Source organism: Aspergillus eucalypticola (assembly GCF_003184535.1).
Source record: "Aspergillus eucalypticola CBS 122712 chromosome Unknown BO83scaffold_14, whole genome shotgun sequence".
Taxonomy (NCBI): Eukaryota; Fungi; Ascomycota; class Eurotiomycetes; order Eurotiales; family Aspergillaceae; genus Aspergillus; species Aspergillus eucalypticola.
In genome coordinates this window covers 827,316-845,672 of record NW_020290288.1, presented here as the reverse complement: position 1 = coordinate 845,672, position 18,357 = coordinate 827,316, and the positions used below count along the sequence as shown (strand labels likewise).

Genomic DNA, 18,357 nt, shown 5'->3' with positions numbered 1-18,357 from the left:
ACCAACAAGTATAGGTCGCTAGGGAACAGCCACATTGTATTTTCTTTTTTTTTTTTCTTCGCAATATCATAGTATCTCTACCTGTCAGAACATCCTCTAAAATGTTGCCCAGTAATCATAGAGTTTGTGTTTCACCACAATTAGAGCCTTTGTGGCCCAAACCGCATCCAAACTTACTACATCTCCCCCAATAAGTACCTGTTGTACAGCCCGTACCGCCCCCATACATACCACAAATACAGCCGAGGTCGGGGCAACTCAGTGTCTCTCCTCACTTTATCTTCCCTCACATGGCTACTATCCATCGCTATCTCCTCACTCAACTTACCTCTTCCACTTTCCTATCCCTGCTTTTTTCAATTACACCTCTTCATACAAATCATGGCGGACTCTAAGCCCAAGCCATCCTCAATTCCTTCATGGCAGCAGCCCAACAACGCCTCCAACCCCAACACTGACAACTCCGAGTCTACCTCATCGCCGACCTCCGACGACACCTCCCGGTCAGCTCTCATCGAACAAGCAGCCAAATTCCTGGAGGACGAGTCCATTCGCGACGCTCCCACCGATCGCAAAGTGACATTCTTGCAATCCAAAGGTCTCCGAGAAGATGAGATCAACACCCTCTTAGGCATATCATCCACTCCCAAGGCGAGCGATACAACCGAGGAAGAAGAGAAGACCACTTCCCCGGACACCACTCCTCCCAGCAGCACCGAACCAGCATCAGCACCAGAACAAACAAACAATGCCTCAACGTCATCAACCACCCAACCCACGCCATCATCCTCAATCACCACACCCACCCAATCACCAACACCCCCCAAAACCACCACCACCCGCGACATCCCCCCAATAATCACCTACCCGGAATTCCTCTCCACGCCCACCAAACCACCCCCACTCGTAACCCTGCGCAGCGTGCTCTACACCCTCTACGGCGCCGCCGGCCTCAGCGCCAGCTTCTACGGCGCCAGCGAATACCTGATAAAGCCGATGCTCTCGAACCTAACAAGCGCGCGACAAGAGCTCGCCTCCACAGCAACAAGCAACCTCCAAAAGCTAAACGAGAAGCTGGAGCAAAACGTCTCCGTCATCCCAGAAAGCCTTAAGAACAAACCCGCAAACACCGAGAACGACTCATCCTCCACCGACACCGAGTCCATCACCTCCGACCCAACGGAGCTCTTCCATCGCGACGTCGCCACCCAAACAGCTACCTCGGACTTCGCCGCATCCTACAATAACAAGACAGGCGCCGACAAAGACGCACCAGCAGACCCCACCGCAGCAGTAACCGACCACCTGAAGCGTCTCGAGAGTATCCGGTCCCAGCTCCGCGAATGCTCCGACACAGAGAAAGAATCCAGCACGCTGGACAGTGGGATGCGCACGCGCTTGAATGAACTGCATCATTACCTGGATGGATTGATCTACAGCAAACCTGGGTTTAACCCGCTCTCTGGGTATGGGATGTATAGCACGCCTGGAATGGATTCGGGGAGTGGAGCGGCAACGGGAGTGGGCAAGGGCGAGGAGGATGCGATTGCGAACTTCAGGGCGGAGATTAGAGGTGTGAAGGGGGCGTTGTTGAGCGCGAGGAATTTTCCTGCGGGTCGTGGGGGCAGGATCGGGGGTGTGGCGGGGAGGTAGAGATAGAGATACCAGTGTTGGGTTCTTAGTAGGGGTATCTGATATATGATCGTGGATGGTTGGATGAATGGATAAATGCTGTATATATTATAGTAACGTATATCAATGCTTCGTTGTAGAAGTTACGTATCATACTTGCACTGTAAACGTGGTTCTATACTAGTACTAGAGACACATACCTACTAACGTATTATTCCTCGCACAGGCTTTATGCATATAAATGAACTGGGTACCAATGGTATGATCCTACGGCTTTTCAATACTACCAACAGTAGAATAAACATAGTAATAACATTGACATCTGAAGGAACAATTCGCAAATAGCCCAACCAAGGCAAAACGGAACCGGACAATGAGCAGTACAGTGAAGCATAATGAAAGAGGACTCGTCTTTCCTTTACATACAACTCATAATCGTTCTTTTTTTACTTCCTTTTCCTGTCATAGCCTCTTAAACTGAAACTTGACTCAAATTTACGGGGTGGCCCGGCTCATGCTGATGAGACGCTTCACACCAACCTGTTGATAGAGTATTAGTATGGGTATAGTTCAGTATAGAAGTAAAGTTGCTCACCATCCAGTTACCGCACTCGTCCAGCCGGTTAGTCATAATATCGACGTGGATCGTCCGGGCGGTCTCATAGTCGCGCGCCTGGATGGCGCGAGCCAGCTCCGCCATGTCCGCAATGGTGTTAGGCTTGAGCAAGTCCTCGTTGTTGAGGTGGTCGAACAGGATGTTCAACCGCCGTTCGGCGTCATCAACCTGTGCCTTGAAGGAAGACGGGGCCCGAGACTTCACGCGCTGCATGTCTGCGGAGAGGATCTCGTAGACAGGCATGGCGTCGGCCGGAATGTGGGAACGGTCACCGGGGGCTATGAGAAGTCAGAAACAGAGGCCACCAAAAGAGAGGTTTGGGATCACTTACGGTACTTAGGCGGGGCAGGCGCGGGCTTCTTCTGCGAGGAAGCCGTGCTTGGCCGGGATCCCGGGGCGGCCTGAGGCGGAGGGGCTTGTTGCGGCGGGGGCTGCACGTGTGGCAGAGGAGTGCTCGGGACATAGTGGCCCGCGGCCGGAGGTTGAGGGGCATACGGAGAAGCAGCTGCCTGCGGGGGCGGGGGGACAGGTGCCCGAGTCTGCAGTTGCGGGCTGGCAGCCTGTGCGGCTGGGCTAGGAGCATACCGGTTGGGGGGAGGAGGCATGGTAGGCGGCGCGTTGTATGGAGAGGGTCCCCGAGGAATGGATGCTGGGACTCCCATCGTGGACGCCATGAGAGGAGACTGGGGCAAGGAAGCGTAAGGGTTGGCCGGCGGAGGGGGCATCGTAGTCGAAGCCGGCTGCACGGCGGGTGGCGAGGTCATCCGTGGAGGAGGAGCACTGCCCTTCGGCGGAGGGGGAACTGAGGGTGCTCGCTGACCAGCCGGTGGCGGAGGTCCCTGTGTGAGAGTGGGGGACTGGTTGGGGAAGGGAGACGCAACCGTCGCAGCGGCAGGGGTGGACCTGCGAGGTGTGGGAGCTTTGGCAAAACCTTCTGGCAGATCGTTCCATGCGGGCAGATTCGTGGCAGTGGTGTAGGTGGTGACGGTAGGGGCAGGAGACTGGTTGGATGCACGCGGAGGCGGAGGCACACCACCGCCTAGGGGCTGAGCACCGTAAGCAGGTGCCTTGGGCGGCTGGTATCCTGCAGGGGTGTAGCTGCTACCGCCAGCTGGGGGCGCATATGGGTTGACAGGCGGCGCCGGCGCGGAAGCAGTAGGCGGAGCATAAGGGTTGGCAGCAGCAGCAGTTGGGGGAGCATAGGCGCTGGCAGCAGCAGCAGTCGGAGGAGCGTAGGGGTTGACAGCCGCTGCAGCTGGAGCGTAGGGGCTGGGAGCAGCAGCTGGCGTAGCCGGTGAGTAAGCTCTCTGAGGCTGGAATGTGTTGGGCTGGGGGAGAGGCTTGTTGAGGGCGGCCCTGGTCACAGTAGCGGCGGCAGGCTGCGTTCTCTGAGGGGTTGCCTGTCTCGTAGCCAACTTGATACGGTTCCGTGCAATCTCAGCCTCGGGGTGCTTCTCCGGCACGAGGTCGAGATACTTCTGCGCAACCTGCAGGCGTCCGTGTGTAGCAACAACGTCGGCATACTCGATGTACTTGTCGTACAGCGTGCTGAGCTTCCAGTCCGACTCCTTGGTGCGTTCGGTGTCCTCGAACTTGGTGACCTGGCGGAAGATGGTCACCTTCTCGATGAGCCCCTGCAAAGCACGGACGTGAATCGAGAAAGCAGAGTCATCAGCGGCGGTCTCGGTAGCCTTCTGCTCGTTCTCACGCAGCTCCTCAACCCAGATCGCAACGACCTTCTCAAGCTTGGAACCGGCCAAGAAACAGAAGGAAGCATCCTTGCGCATACCCTTGTCCTCGTTGTTGCGGAGTTCTTCCTCCAGTCGGTCACCCAGAGCCTCGCAAAGGTCAGCGAAATCCTTCTCGTCAGCGAAGGTGCAGAGAGCCGCCATGACCTCCTTCCAGTTAGACAGGTCAGCGTTGTAAACCACGTCCCAGAGGTTCTTGCCGACAATGGAAGCCAGCAGGCGCACGTAGTTGGGGCTGTTGGTTTGCTTCTGGAAGTAGTGCTCCTGGGCCTTCTCAATGCACTTGGGACCGCCGCAGATGGCGATCATGAAGGCATCAGAGAGGCGGTCTTCCTTGAGGGCAACGTCAAGGGCCTTCTCAAAGTCACCGAGGAGCAACGCGCGGGTAATGCCCGTGTCGGCTTCATTCTCCGAACCATTAAAGATGTGGAAGGGATTATTGGTCTTGGCTCCCTTGGAGGCAGCCAAGTCGGACAAGAAACTGTCTGCTTCGGGATTGGCATCAAACATCGACTGCAGGCGCCTGTGCTTCTTGGCTCCCGACCCGCGGGATTCCTTCGTCGCCTCCCCATTGACTTCCTCTTCCTTATCGAGACCGAGCTTAGACAGGCTATCCGCAGCCTCGTCTGCTTGGTCAGCGAAGCCAAGATATTCAACCAATCCCTTGCGAGGGTCCTTAGAGATCAAGGCTTCAATGACCTTCCAGTCAGCCTTCTCCTCATCGGAGCCAGCGTTAGCCGCTCTGCTTTCGCAGATGCTGCGCAGATCACCTTCCTTGAGAGCGGTCTCGAAGGTCTCAGTCGACTTCCCAACAGCTTCATCAACCTCAAACGGAGTGATCTTAATCTTGGATGCACGCTGTCCCTTCTCAACCAGGTTGACCGAGACAACTCTGCCACCAAAGCCGAAGGTGGCGCTGCAGGGCCTCTCGAGCCACTTAGGAGGCTTCGGCAACGAGAAGCTCGAGACCTGAGGTTGAGTCTGTGCCTTGGCAAAGAAGTCCTCGCCATCCAGAGCCTGATTCTGATCGGCAATGGCCTGCGCGGTTTCGGTGCTAGTGTTCTGAATGGTCTGGATGGAGATCTTTCCATCGAACGATGCGGTAGCGAAGAAGTTGGGGTTGTGCGGGTTCCAGCGGGTCTGGAAGGTCCAGTTGGTGACGACGGGGAATTCGCCATAGGCGTGGCCGGTTTGCGGGTTCCAGCACATCGTACGGTTATCTTTTCCGGAGGAGAGAAGCAGATCGGGGTCCTGGGCACACCAGGAGAGCGACAAGACACCAGACTCATGGCCGCGGAGGGTCCTCTCTGGAGCGTGCGAGTTACGGAGATCCCAGACACAGATCAGAGGATCGGACTCGAGAGGGGTCGCAGTGACAAGTTTCGTAGGCTGCGCTGCGTTAGCGAAAATTAGGAAACATAAGGGGTGTTCCTGAACGCCTCACCTTCTCCGGGTCCCAGGCCACAGCGCTAACTGCCTTTCGGCCCATGTTGTTGAGAGTCAAGCTCTCCTTCTTTGTCTTGACATCCCATACAGTAACAAAGCCCGCACTGCTACCAGTGACCAAGATGTGTGCAACCTTCTTGTTCCAGTCCAAGCATTCGATGTCGTCCGCGCGGGCCGCCGTGCCTCCGAGTCGGTATGGGTTCGCGACATTGTTCAGGTCGGAAATGTAGAGCTGTCCAATCATAAGCCTGACTGTCTAGACACCTCTCCATCATGTAGCCTACCTCGCCCTTTGCACCACCGGTTGCCAGCAAGTTCGAGTGTTTGGGGTTGAACTGGAGAGCCTTGATAGCCCCTGAGTGTTTGGAAGTTCTCGAGATCACAGCATCACTTTTGAACCGTCAGCCAATTGTACAGCCCCAACATAGAGCACACCCGCCAACTCACTCGGAACCATTAAGCAGCTTATCGGCATCCCACAAATCCAACGAGCCGTTCTCCAGAGCACCGGCTATCACACCCCGCGAGTTATCTTCGGATTCCGTCCACGCTAGGTCATTGAAGCTATCGGAGCGATATAGTTAGCACATCGGCTTCCCTTACACGGCAAATTGCAGGGTAGACGCAAGGCTCTATTTACCCGGAGTCCGTATCAATCTTAGCTACCGGCTGTAGCTCTCCGCCGGTCTCATGGCGGCTGAGTGCCAGATCCCAGAGCTCCAGACATGTCTGATTGGAGAAGTCGACGTCAACAGCACCGGCCCGAGTACCGGTAGCGATCAGAGGCGACGCAGCCCCGGGGGACCAGGCGAAAGTGGCCGTCCGGGGAATCTCCCTCAGACGCACCATGGTGAGATGTAAAGGAGCGGCGGGAAAAGAAAAGGGTATAGATTAGGAGAGTTAGGACCAGACACGAATTAGGAGGGTCTGGCACCAAAGGTCATAGACGAGAAGCAACACCAGGAGCGGGAGAACCAGAAAAACAAGCAGAGAAACAACCTAAGAAAGAAACCTCCCCTCTCTATAGAAGAACCGAGGGGTGCATGTACGGTGAGTTGCCAAGTATGCGATCGAGGGCGTCACTGCAATCAACCAAGTGTCCTCCTGGAGGGCGCTCGGGGGGGCTGATGGCCCCTAAACCGCTTTGGGCCCTCGCCAAAACACCCGCCCCGGGGGCACCACGTGATATCAGGTTGCTCCGTCCCAAAGTCTAGAGCTTTGCCTAGGCATTAAGTGAAAAGGCCCCGACGCGGTCGCTCTTTCTCTCCCCCTCCTCTCGGTGACGTTTTCCATCCTAGCCCATTTAGGAAGTTTGCTACGACCGACCATGAGCGAGAAAGCACGTCTAAAATGTACCGTCTACGTGGGGGGTCTTGACCAGGCCGTGACGATGCAGACGCTGGCCGAGGCATTCGTTCCCTTTGGTGAAGTGGTTGATATTACGCTCCCCAAACCCGATCTCCCGAACTCCAACGAGCTCCACCGCGGTTTTGGATATGTGGAGTTTGATCTGCCCGAAGATGCGAAAGAGGCGATCGACAACATGGATGGAAGCGAACTATATGGCCGGACAATCAAGGTTGCTGCTGCTAAGCCGCAGAAGGACAGCAATGAAGGACTCGGCAGCAAGACGGCTATCTGGGAACAGGTACGCTGTGACGTTCACCTTGTCATTACAGATCATTTGCTAATTACGTATGAAACAATAGGAGGGGTACTTGGCCAAATATGCCGTCGATGAGGAAGACAAATTGGCTGCCGAGGGAGGCGAGACCGACGGAGTCGAACGTCAAGATCCCATGCAAGGACTCGAGGAATTGGACGTGGCCGGACCCAAGCCGGAATGAGCTCTACGATAATCCACTCACGCCAGGGGAAACTGGCGCAACGAAGAAAAAGATAAGCCAAGAAGCGGGCCACAGTAATATTGCGATATTACACCATCAGGAACCCTTCGTTTAAAGCCGTAATATTTACACGCGCTCCAACCCTGAGCCTGAGAATTTTCGAGCATTCCATTCTTAACTCTGGCCGCGCGACAAGGCCCGACTACCCCGTGAATGATACAGATCGCCGAAAAATCAAACAAAGAATCGCCCATTGCAATTTGGAAATCAAATGTGATGGTACATTCTTAGTGCTCGCGGTCCTCGGGGCTGTTGCGGTACAGACGGAGGGTCTTGTCGGTCATGAGCTTGCGGGTGCTGGAGTAGATGGCAGCACCGACGGCGACACTGCGATGGAACTGCGTCAGTGGAGGGCAGATGAAGACTGCGGAGTGGGAGAGGAAGGGAGGTGGGAGGCGGTCGGGATTAGACTTCACGGCATGTCATGTAGAAGCCATAGGATATCAGGAAATAAACATACCCAAGGACCAGACCTGTAGGATTCAAGAAACAATCATTAGCACTGCTGTAAACCAATGGCAAGATGTTAATCATTCAGACCGCGACGTACCGAGAGGGATCAACTCCGGGGGGACTCTCTTCAGAGTGCGCAGACGCTGAGAGATAGTGTGGGCTAGAAGCCAGGCGTTAGTCCAATTCCCACCTCCAACAACACAATTCCATCATTCAAGTATCGGTCCTATGCGCAAACCGGGGAGGGAACCCCATACCGCTGTGGTTTTCCTTCTGTAGCCACTTGTTAGCCACCCTGCCAAACGTAATTTTTCCCCAACATCCACGCCAACACGGGGGACCGAGGGCCAACTCACAGGAGCAGGAAAAGCGAAAGGCCGGGAGGCCTGCATGCGCAGAACACGAGTAGGGAACATGGCGAATGGGCTTTGAGCAACCGGGGTGGTTGAAGTTGAGTATCAGAACGACTTGAGTGGTGGGATGGCAAGATCGGGAAGTGGTGACGGAAGTCTGAGCTTGATGGAAGGGGAGGTTGCACCACTTAGGTAAGGCGGTAGGAAGTCACGGTGGTGGTTCGGGTGTTTAGGAAACCTGGGCGCATGAGTGGCTCGCTAGTAACCTCTAGTTTGGCGCCTGAGGCGGTCAAACGTGAACTTCCGGCTTCACGGCTTCACGGGTCATTCCACTCCACCGGCCGCAGAACCTCCTCTCTTTCTCGGTTTCTCCAGACCTCCTCCCCTCCTCCCTCCGCTCATCCCACCCCCCTCCAATCAACACCCCAAGTTTCCTATTTAAGGTTACTATACCTTCAATCTTATCACAATGGGTGCCATTCCTGAAGTTGACCCCGATGAGCCCGTCGAGACCAAGCCCTTCAAGTTCGTGACTGGTGAGCTTTCCCTCTCCCAACCTCCAATGGGTCCAATTCGTCCTATAATTAAGGTCAATTGCTAATCATTTCACAGCTGGTACGTCTAGGATAGGTTTTCGAGCAGTCGCGGCGCCGTCGCTGTCGTCGCGATCGAGGTAGTTTTGTGGGCTGACATATGAGGTGATGAATAGGCTATGACGCTCGTTTCCCCCAGCAGAACCAGTACGTGATTTTCGCACACCTCTCCGCTCAATCTGCCTCCCAGTACGAACTGCAATAACTAACCACACGTCTTTCTTTCCACCCTCACAGGACCAAGCACTGCTGGCAGAACTACGTCGACTACCACAAGTGTGTCACCGCCAAGGGCGAGGACTTCCGCCCATGCCGCCAGGTTAGCTAGCTACTGCCTCCCCATGCCACACCCAAGCGAATCCAATCCTAACCACCATTGAACCGAAAACAGTTCTACCACGCCTTCCGCTCTCTCTGCCCCAAGGCCTGGACTGACAGATGGGACGGCCAGCGCGGTATGTAGTCCCATTATATGATCCTATATCTTATATATCAAACAGCGACATACTAACGAAGAAACTTACAGAGGCTGGTAACTTCCCCGCTCGTCTCGACCGGTAGACGCATTTAACTACTTTGTTCACCGTTAATTGAAAGTTCAAAGTTGTTTTTCGTGTGTCTTGTCAACATGTACTCTACCCTATAAGTTGGATCCAGCGAGAATTGTTAGCTCTGAGCCCCTCCCCAGACTCAATTCGGCTGGGTTGGAAGACTGAGTGTATATAGACTCGCGTAGTTGGAATGATGTGTCAAACAAACCGCGCCCATAAAGCTCAGCATAAGCTCGTAGCCAATAATTTTCTTATGAATCTGTCCTGTTCCACCTATCACCCTAAATGTTGATATAAAATAGGCAGCCATATAAACGTTCATTTTCAACTCCCACATGCCACTCACCTTACTATAGAATACCTGAAAAGCTTAAAACAACAATAAATGATAACCACTCTGCTTACCACCAACATCACCGTCGAAAGATCATACGATATCCGATAGTAAACCAACCAACCCACCAATCACCAACCCGAAAAACAAATCTTTCACAACAAACTAATGAACCACTGACTGATAACTGATTATCCCAGTTATGCATCCTGCTTACCTCACTATGTACATTGACGAAGCAACTATTTCCTATAAAGACAAGCTCACAGCTGTTTACTGCTAGTTATACAACCAATACAACGAACATTGATGATATGGTCAAAATACTACGTACTACTAGTCCTGTGGCAGTGTACATTTTTAGAATGAAACCAGCCGCAATCGAGTGTTGGACTTGAGAGAAGATGATACAATACTGTAAGTATATGAGTCTGAAGAGGACTATGGCATTTCATTCTGATCTAATCTAAACTGCAAAGAATACATGTTGTATGAACTGTAGGTTATAGCAAAAAGCACTCTCTCACCAAGACCATAGTAGTATAGAATTATGAACGTTAGTTGGTGATAGATGGCTTTCAAGTCTGACGCCAATCACAGTCAGTGGTTGGAGGTCTCTGGATCAGTTATGTCCCAAGAGGTCTAAGTCTTGTTATCAGATGTCAAGTGAGGAGACGTATATGCCTCCGAGGTACGTGCTGTTCCATATTAGTTGATTCCAGATGGTGGACAGATGCAGACAGAAAGAGGCGAGATGTAGGCGAAGCGTTGAAAAGAAACTGGAGGACAGAAGTCACTTTAGCCAGCTCGAAGAGACAACAAGGAAATCAAGAGTAAAAGATAGGAGAAAATAAGAGAAATGAAAGATAACAGTAAAGGTAAAGGAAATATAATCTATAAGATATATACAAGGGTATGAACACAAGAAAAAAAAAAGCGCAAGACTTTTGTCCTCCCGGTAATGCTTCGCCAATGAGAGATCAAGAAAGAAAGGTTTATAACAAAATAAAAAGCAGAAGACCATCTATCCCAAGAAAACACAGCATATGGACGGATATCGCAGATATGTGCCTGGAAAAAAGAGGAAAGACAAATCAGAATCAAGCAAATCTATACGTCAAACCTGTTCAGGGAATTCAAAGCCCCTTCAACAAGCGGTAAAGCTTCTTGTGCTCCTCAAGGAAGATAAATGTAGCAATGGTGTGAGGACCGAGACGAATGAAGCTCGGCACCCAACCACGGAAAGCCCATGCGAGGCCCTCCTTTCTAGTGATTTCGCGGAGCAGTCCAACGATGCTCTGACTGCGGCCTTCAGCCGGGGACGCGCTCATAACACGAGTCTTGATCACATCAACGGGACTGCAGACAGTGGTAGCCACAAATCCAGCCATGAAGGAGGCCGTGAAATGCGTTCCCATGTTATCAGACATGCCCAGCTTCTCGAGACACAAGCGCTTGAAAGTATCGTACGAGGCCAATTGCGACGTTGTCATGAGAACAGCACGGGTCGAGTTCGGCCACACACCGCGGAACAAGCTGGCGGGACCTTCGGTGCGCGTCATGGTCACCAATCCGTGAATCGCGTTGCGGTAGTTACGGCGTTGAGCGGGAGGGAGAGCGGCGTCGGATTGCATGCGCACGTTCAGAACGTCGGCGGGGTTACCAGCCATGCCACCGATGAAACCGGAGGCAGAGGCCATACCGATCAGGGTGAAGAGGCCAGGGGGCGAGTCGGGGGAGGTGAAGTGGTTTTTGAGTTCCTCGTAGATACCGAATCGTGTGGTGGAGTAGGTAAGTTGGCGCAGAATGGCGGCGGACAACTACAGGAATTGACTTTAGCATCATGTACTGAAATCGACATGATCTGGAGGGTTGGTGGATACTACATACCCCGCTGTAGAGACCGAAAAATCCGTCATTCTTGAACACATGCACGAATGTGCCGACCATAGTCGAGGGGGCGCCAGGCCCGCGGGTCTGCAGGCGAACCTATAAATTTTTGAAACGCACATCGATCAGCGTTCCAGTGAGACAACGAGGTATAGGAATAAGCACGCGGAGGGGTAAAAATCAAAAGTTCCTATAAGAAGTCCAGGAGGCATAGATTACCTTCACTATAGACGAAGATTAGCTTCAATTCGAGCACATACTTTTTTTCCCTGGTGTTGGCTAAATTAGAGCTTACCGAGATCCAGAGGGTGAGTAACGGCAGCCGCAAAGCATGATGCTGAACCACCGAACCAGAAAGGATAATGAACTTTTTTTGCAGGGGCTGGAGCATTCGCCGCCTTGGGAGGATGCGACGCCTCCAACTTCGCGCCACTGGCCATGGTAGACATTTCAGCGGAGGGAGGAGTGATCCCAAGGAGGGAGACAGAGAGAGGAGGGGGAGTGGAGAGGGGGTTTGGAGGAGGGGAGATTTCGTAGTTTGAACGAGAGATGGAATGAAGGCAACGATGATAATAATAATAAAGTCCTGTCTGACGCAGTAAAGTGAGTAATACGCTGGTAAGAAATCGGCGGCGCCGGACATAGATCAAGTCTCCGAAACCCTGCTTTTCGGCTGCACTAACCGGTCTGGAACCGCACTGGCCAATCAGCGTCTCGGTTTCCGGCGGCCAGAAGGAGGCCGAGCGGTAATCCTCGGTAATGCGCGTATTTCAAGTAGCCTTTCTCTGTGTCCTTCGATACCCGCGGGGCGCCTCTATCGAGATAGCCTCGCTTGGGGCAAATCTGCTGATGCACTCGGTGCTTAAATTACCTCCGAAGACTGGGGAATAGCCAGCATGCTTTGCCATAGCTGTTTGGCAGCTTCTCAGCTGGTCTTGACAGTCCTACTCTACTACATAGTATAGGCCCTGCTTGGATCGCCACTACGTCACGCTGCATACGTGCCATGCCGTAGACTAGATTAAGGTACATGAAAGCAGCCGCGGCTAGATCTTCCCTAGCCCAACGTTCGCTTAATGTTGGAGGATAGGTGATTTCATCTGAACATGGTAATACACAGTTGTTGTACATATAGACTCGACTCGCCAACTGTAACTTGGCATTTAGTACATCGCGAGCATTTATAATAACATTCGCTGCCATCAGCGGAGCTCGACTCCCAGCAAGCCCACAAGCTTCTGTCGGACCTTCTCATGTAGGTCATTTGTTTCTTCATTCGTCAAGGTGCGCTCCAGACTCCGGTAATTGATACGGTAGCACATGCTCTTCCGGTGTGTCTTGGGGTGGGTAAATTCGTCAATCAGCTGGACGTCTTCCACCAGGTCTCCTGCCTCGCCGCGGACGATCTCCATGATGTCGTTCTCGTGAACGGGCGCAGCTCCGCCCGCCGCACTGCCACCGCTAACAGACGCAGAGGGCAGCCAGAAGGCGACATCCTTGTAACAGGCGGGGTGCTTGGAAAATGGTTCGAAGCGAGTGATCTCACCCGCGCGGAACTGGGAAAGGAATCGCTCGTCACGCGACCAGAACAGGCGGATATCCGGGATGTTGAAAAGAAGCATAGCAATACGCTCCAAACCGATACCAAAGGCCCATCCGACACGGTTGGGCACATCCGAGTTGTTCAGCAGCTCCTGTTTGATAACACCACAACCAAGGACCTCGAGCCAGTCACCCTGCCAGAATACCTCCAACTCCCAGGACGGGCTGGTAAATGGGAAGTATGCCTCCACCCAGCGGACCTTTAGGGGTTCTGGTTGTTCACTGCTACCAGCAGCAGCTTTGCTGGCCTCGGTAAAGATCTTGATGACCATGCGCTCCAGAGACCGCTTGAGGTGCGCCGCGATGGCCTCAACTTCCTCCTCGCTATGATATTCCGCCTGAAGGGGGTTTCTCTGGGCGTGGATCGTAGGGTTGGGGTCCTCGACCTCGACATCATGAGCAGGGATCTTTTTGACATCCTCCATGATCGTAGCGGCAGTCTGACTAGCATGCTTCAAGGGCTCATTATCCGGTCGTTTCCAAAGCATAGCGCCTTCCATCTGATGGAAGATCGGGTAGTGACTGCGATCGATCGCATCTCTTCGATACACATCAGCGACGACAGTATAACCAACTTCCTCCGGACGGGTGCTCTCATTGCGATTGATCTGTTGAAAGTATGCTTGCTGATGAGCACTGGTGTGTGTCCTCAAGACCGTCTTATCGTTGATGTAGTAAGTGTCCGTGCGACTCCGACCGGGGTGATCCAAGGGAAAGCCCAGGACATCGAAGTTCTGCGCCGTCGACACAACAGGGTTCTTCTCGGTGTAGTTTCCGTATGCCGGGCCAGGGAATTGGCTCTCGATCAGTTGGCGCGTAATCGCTAGAGGGTGGTTCTCATCGAGATATAGGCGGCGGCCGATGTGGGAGAGAATCGTATCCGGGGTATTCGTCCACGGATCTGTGCTATAGGACTGACCTTCGATGGTCAAGGATTGCGGTACTGAAGGCCGGAGGGAGGGCTTTTGATTGCCATCTGCATTCTCGTTTGTTCGGCGGATTGCCGTCGAACTCCAATCTCTCCGCTTCACGGCAAAGGGCTCCGAGAACTGCGAGAGTGGGATGCGTACGCTCTGACGTGAGGGAGCAATTGCCCACCGGGCACTGCTTGCGCGCAGGGCCCTCCCAGTGGCAAAGAGACGCATCTCGGAGTGCTGTGCGAGTTAATCAATGACTGGCGCCGAGGGCAGTCGACTGCTGGTTGCGGCGTTTGAGAGCTCCGAGTCTACAAAACACATCGGGCCGGGAAAATGAGCCACCGAGGGAGATGCGCAATTGCAACTCACCATTCAATTACGAGGATACGGCAGGAAAAAAAAAAAAAATATTCTTGATAGGTACCCCCGAAATATTGAGTCGTTATTATTGTTGATTGCACGGGAACAATGCGGACCATTAGACTGCAGATACATGCCTTACGCTGGTTGTTACCAAGATGCACACCGTAACTTCATCAATCGTCTTGATCAAGAGACTTTCTATTAGTCGTTTAGATCAAAACACCTTGCATTGCCTACCGGGCAAGCAAAGTGATGCAATTAAAACAACATGATCCAATGCCATGCAAATGTCATCCACATCCGTGCCAATGCCAATCCCAACAACACAATCCCACTTTTTTTTCATGAGAGAAGTAAAGGAACAAAGACACCAGCCAGGGATATAATATACAGAATAGGGAGGAGAGAGTTCAGAAACAACGCCAAGTAACAGAAAAGATATAAAAGCACCAAGACCACACAACACAGGTAAGGTGTATCATACACACATGCGTTCATGGACAAAGCAACAGAGACCTGGAACAATTCCAGATGTTCCAGCCTGTCGGATTAACATAAGTCGATCCCCATCATAGCGAAGACGTATTTGGTATATTATACAACAAGAAGATAAGACAGGGAGGCGGAAAGGGAGAGATAATGGTTAAGAGTGTTGGCAAAGCGTCTAGTTCTTGACGACACCGACCTTGGCAGCCTATAGTAAACAAGTTAGCATGATTGACCACGTATACATGCTATAGAACAATCACTTACGCGAAGAACGCGGCCGTTGAGACGGAATCCGGTGCTCTGGGTGTACATGATGTCACCATCCTCCTTGCCCTCAACCTTGGCCATGAAGGTAGCCTCGTGGAGGTTGGGGTCGAACTTCTGGGTCTTGCCATCCTCAGTGGGCTCGCTGGGGTCAAAGCGCTCAAGACCGTGCTTCTTCAGGGTGTTCAGAAGGATGTTCTGAGTCATCTTCAGACCGGAAACGAGCTCCAACAGGTCCTTGTTGGCTTCAGTCTGGGGAGCATCAAGCTGATCCTTGGGAACAGCAAGGAGGGCGCGGTCAAAGTTGTCAATGGACTCGAGGAGGTCGCCAGCAAAGCGCTGGATCGCGAAGTTGCGAGAGTTCTCCATATCACGCTTGGTGCGCTCCTGCAGGTTGAGAAAGTCGGCCTTGGAGCGGAGCAACTTGTCCTAATGAAAGGGTTAGACGATCTGCAAGGTACCATTTACGACCGTGGAAGGCGTAGCACAAATTGAGCCGGGCGCTCGTGTTGAGAGGGGAGCTTTACCTTCAGCTCAATGACCTCCTTCTTCTTCTCCTCAAGCTCCTTGCGGACGGGGTCCTCAGCCTCCTGGGCAGATTCACCCTCCTTCTTCTCGCCATTCTCGGCTTTGTTCTCAGTAGAGTAGAACCGGTAGGCCGACTGAGGAGCAATTGGGCGGACAGCCTGGGGGAGCTGCGGCGTGCGACGGAGAGCAGAGGTGTTGATGGAGGTAGGGCGCACAGAGCGGAGGGACCGCTGGGCCTGTCTGAGGAAGGTTCTCTGGAACATTTTGGAAGGAAAGGAAGTGAAAGATGGTGACTATGAATAACAAAGTATGATGAGGGATTGGAGGCGTGAGAGGTTGAACAAAATCGGCGATAATCGTTGGAAAGCAGAACTTTCGGCGGCTTGATCTGACCGCCTTCACCGGGAGAAACCTCGGGCCGGATGATCGCGTGCTGCCTTTTATTGAGCATTGCAAGGCTCTAGCTGACATTCAATACAGTTCTTATCTGCCTCGGAACTTATCTATCTACCTTTTCCAGAATTCAAGTGCTGTCTATAAATGCATGATTTCTACCTGTATCGACTATGGCGCATGGCACATGATATGCTTTCTTCCATGTATAAAAGCGGCAATTATGGCGGTGAGTATACTGCCATAGCATCAATGTGCGAAGTCGGTCATCACCGTGAACAATCTGTGCTTTGGGGGGAAACATGGTTCGTTGAAGGCCTTGGTTGGACTATTGGCTTCTTTCGATAGTGTACCATGGCTGCAGCGAGAAAATTGATGTCTAAGCCATGAATTGATGGCCATTGACATGTGCACCAGTGACCGAGTGACTCCCACTTCCATGAGTAAGACGACCATTTTGCTAATAGCACATACGACTCTCAATATGAAAATCACTACCAAGGGCCAACAGTGAACGATGCCCTTCAGAGGGATATCTATGCTGAGTGTACGCTGGAAAGACCCCATCGAATGGCATGACAATTGTCTCCAATGGCACGACAGTTCGATTGTTGCCAGACTCTCATGGGCATCCCTCCAGGTCTCGAGTGCTGTTTGCACAGAACATCTGCACTTCTTGCCGAAATACGGAAAACTATCTTCGACGGTGTGAAAGTGATTGGAGAAATAATAAAGCGACAACAACTCAGCACGCACATGGATATCATCATGTGTTTGAATGACTGTCGGTGAAGGGTCACTCGGTAACTGCGCCCTAACGCCAAGGATGGATCCGATATGAGCCCACAAAATCAGCAAAAGCAATGAAAAGGGATGCATTAGTTAGGAGCTTCTACAGATGGCCCCCAAACTCCATACTTCGTATCCAACCAGTAATGTTGGCTGGAATATACCTGTGTAATGCGTTTGCCTACGCTATTGTAAGCGCAGCCGCCAACATTTATGCAGAGCGCGGCTCATCTACCTAGCCTCAATCCCATTGTGAGTTCATGTGCACCTGCCAGTCGAGGGCTCAGAAGAAGCCTTGTTATGATCGTATGAAGCTGCGGAAGGACGGTCATGCAATGGCATGTTTGGCAGAGTAATAGCCTTGCTGGAGGCTACATACAAGGCGCCATGTCCGTGAAAGCCGTCATACAGATAGTGTGCCATCTACGTTCGGCTGACCAATGTATCATTGTCGTGAGAATGGCAGTGTGCGACATGGCTGCAGATTAGACTCTAAGGAGCGGTTGCATTGCATGTCGGGGACACCGGGACAGTGAGTGGCTATGCTAGAGAACGGGATGTGGTCAGAGCTTCAGGGCTTAGCTAGATCGGTTCATGCAGTGTTACCCACAGACTTCCAGGCAGACAGAATTTGACTCCGGAGAAGAGGATTGAGACTGTAAATGAGATAAGCTGAGCAGAGAGATCCAACGGTCTCAAGGCACTATGAGCCTCGCAGGAAGCCAACATATGACATCTAAGCTATATGACACGAAGGCCGTTCTAGGAGTAGTAAGTAGCACGAGCAAGGCCACGACTCATGGGACATCGTACATGTGACATAGCATGACAGAGATTTGACAAGGCAGAGAAGCTGCAGATAAGCTCTGGGTGGTATCCGACACTGCAGGGTCCTAGGCCCGGGGCTTTGGCAATGGGTGACAGCCGAGCTGCATCACACAAAGGGGAGGCTTGGTATGGAAGCCGAATACGTGGCCAGCCAATACATGCAATGCAGTCAAGAGTATGCTGTGCCAGAGCTAAGACATAGAATATTGCCTGCCTGGAGTTGCAACGCGGCTAACATGGAAATCGCCAGCTGCTGGGGACAAGTATGCGTAGTATATTCGGCGATCTGCCATTCATCGCCGGCTCTCCACCGTCGGGGCGGAGCTGCATACCCGATGGATCATGGAGTCTGCGGAGAAAGCGGAACCATGGATATGTTGGATCCTCCGGGATGTATCTTACTTTGTACACAATAGACATAGATAGACTCAAAGTTCAGGACAAGGGGGGTGGAAACTAAGGGGCATTCATGTGTCACAAGCAGTGGAGACCACGACATGTGAAGCATTCCGAGGCTGTTGATGATGGAGTCATTGGACACTAGCGAATTGAGCATCACATTGGGAGACCCTGTTTACTGCGTGCTGTACTAGTCAAGGAGGAGTCAATAGCCTCGACAAGGGAGGCAGAGAAGAGAGAGTCAAGCCACACTTGAATTAAT

The 18,357-nt window shown here is 52.5% G+C and overlaps 9 protein-coding genes across 9 annotated transcripts; 3 read left to right on the top strand and 6 right to left on the bottom strand.

Annotated features, from left to right (window-relative positions):
- Positions 1-313: 313 nt before the first annotated feature.
- On the top strand, positions 314-1,653 carry BO83DRAFT_408785 (peroxisomal membrane protein PEX14; the record flags this gene model as incomplete). Its single annotated transcript, XM_025534079.1, has 1 exon — positions 314-1,653. Exon 1 carries the CDS (start codon positions 382-384, stop codon positions 1,651-1,653), a length of 1,272 nt encoding a protein of 423 aa, XP_025387707.1. The 5' UTR covers positions 314-381.
- A 231-nt stretch (positions 1,654-1,884) lies between these two features.
- Positions 1,885-6,434, bottom strand: sec31 (putative protein transport protein (SEC31)). The gene is made up of 7 exons (XM_025528545.1): positions 6,083-6,434; positions 5,890-6,006; positions 5,727-5,832; positions 5,441-5,674; positions 2,580-5,385; positions 2,228-2,526; positions 1,885-2,172 (listed from the first exon to the last, which is right to left on the bottom strand). Exons 1-7 carry the CDS (start codon positions 6,289-6,291, stop codon positions 2,128-2,130), a joined length of 3,816 nt encoding a protein of 1,271 aa, XP_025387706.1. The 5' UTR covers positions 6,292-6,434; the 3' UTR covers positions 1,885-2,127.
- Positions 6,435-6,769: 335 nt separating this feature from the next.
- BO83DRAFT_427750 (RNA-binding protein) lies at positions 6,770-7,289 on the top strand (the record flags this gene model as incomplete). Its single annotated transcript, XM_025535364.1, has 2 exons — positions 6,770-7,090; positions 7,152-7,289. The coding sequence occupies 2 exons, from the start codon at positions 6,770-6,772 to the stop codon at positions 7,287-7,289; spliced, it is 459 nt and encodes a 152-aa protein (XP_025387705.1).
- BO83DRAFT_438010 (uncharacterized protein) lies at positions 7,270-8,461 on the bottom strand. The gene is made up of 5 exons (XM_025536054.1): positions 8,159-8,461; positions 8,060-8,075; positions 7,900-7,962; positions 7,810-7,822; positions 7,270-7,676 (listed from the first exon to the last, which is right to left on the bottom strand). The coding sequence occupies exons 1-5, from the start codon at positions 8,216-8,218 to the stop codon at positions 7,577-7,579; spliced, it is 252 nt and encodes an 83-aa protein (XP_025387704.1). The 5' UTR covers positions 8,219-8,461; the 3' UTR covers positions 7,270-7,576.
- A 163-nt stretch (positions 8,462-8,624) lies between these two features.
- On the top strand, positions 8,625-9,309 carry BO83DRAFT_389443 (cytochrome c oxidase subunit VIb; the record flags this gene model as incomplete). Its single annotated transcript, XM_025532802.1, has 6 exons — positions 8,625-8,691; positions 8,768-8,770; positions 8,865-8,937; positions 8,986-9,067; positions 9,140-9,203; positions 9,275-9,309. 6 exons carry the CDS (start codon positions 8,625-8,627, stop codon positions 9,307-9,309), a joined length of 324 nt encoding a protein of 107 aa, XP_025387703.1.
- Positions 9,310-10,769: 1,460 nt separating this feature from the next.
- BO83DRAFT_314361 (putative mitochondrial dicarboxylate carrier) lies at positions 10,770-11,972 on the bottom strand (the record flags this gene model as incomplete). The annotated part of the gene is made up of 4 exons (XM_025527582.1): positions 10,770-11,453; positions 11,524-11,622; positions 11,743-11,747; positions 11,819-11,972. 4 exons carry the CDS (start codon positions 11,970-11,972, stop codon positions 10,770-10,772), a joined length of 942 nt encoding a protein of 313 aa, XP_025387702.1.
- A 596-nt stretch (positions 11,973-12,568) lies between these two features.
- BO83DRAFT_379099 (phenylalanine--tRNA ligase) lies at positions 12,569-14,315 on the bottom strand. Its single transcript, XM_025531422.1, has one exon. The coding sequence runs from the start codon at positions 14,268-14,270 to the stop codon at positions 12,726-12,728; it is 1,545 nt and encodes a 514-aa protein (XP_025387701.1). The 5' UTR covers positions 14,271-14,315; the 3' UTR covers positions 12,569-12,725.
- Positions 14,316-15,069: 754 nt separating this feature from the next.
- grpE (mitochondrial nucleotide exchange factor MGE1) lies at positions 15,070-15,949 on the bottom strand (the record flags this gene model as incomplete). The annotated part of the gene is made up of 3 exons (XM_025527572.1): positions 15,070-15,099; positions 15,159-15,587; positions 15,686-15,949. 3 exons carry the CDS (start codon positions 15,947-15,949, stop codon positions 15,070-15,072), a joined length of 723 nt encoding a protein of 240 aa, XP_025387700.1.
- Positions 15,950-16,179: 230 nt separating this feature from the next.
- On the bottom strand, positions 16,180-17,319 carry BO83DRAFT_379097 (uncharacterized protein). The gene has a single exon (XM_025531421.1). It carries the CDS (start codon positions 16,956-16,958, stop codon positions 16,329-16,331), a length of 630 nt encoding a protein of 209 aa, XP_025387699.1. The 5' UTR covers positions 16,959-17,319; the 3' UTR covers positions 16,180-16,328.
- Positions 17,320-18,357: the final 1,038 nt, after the last annotated feature.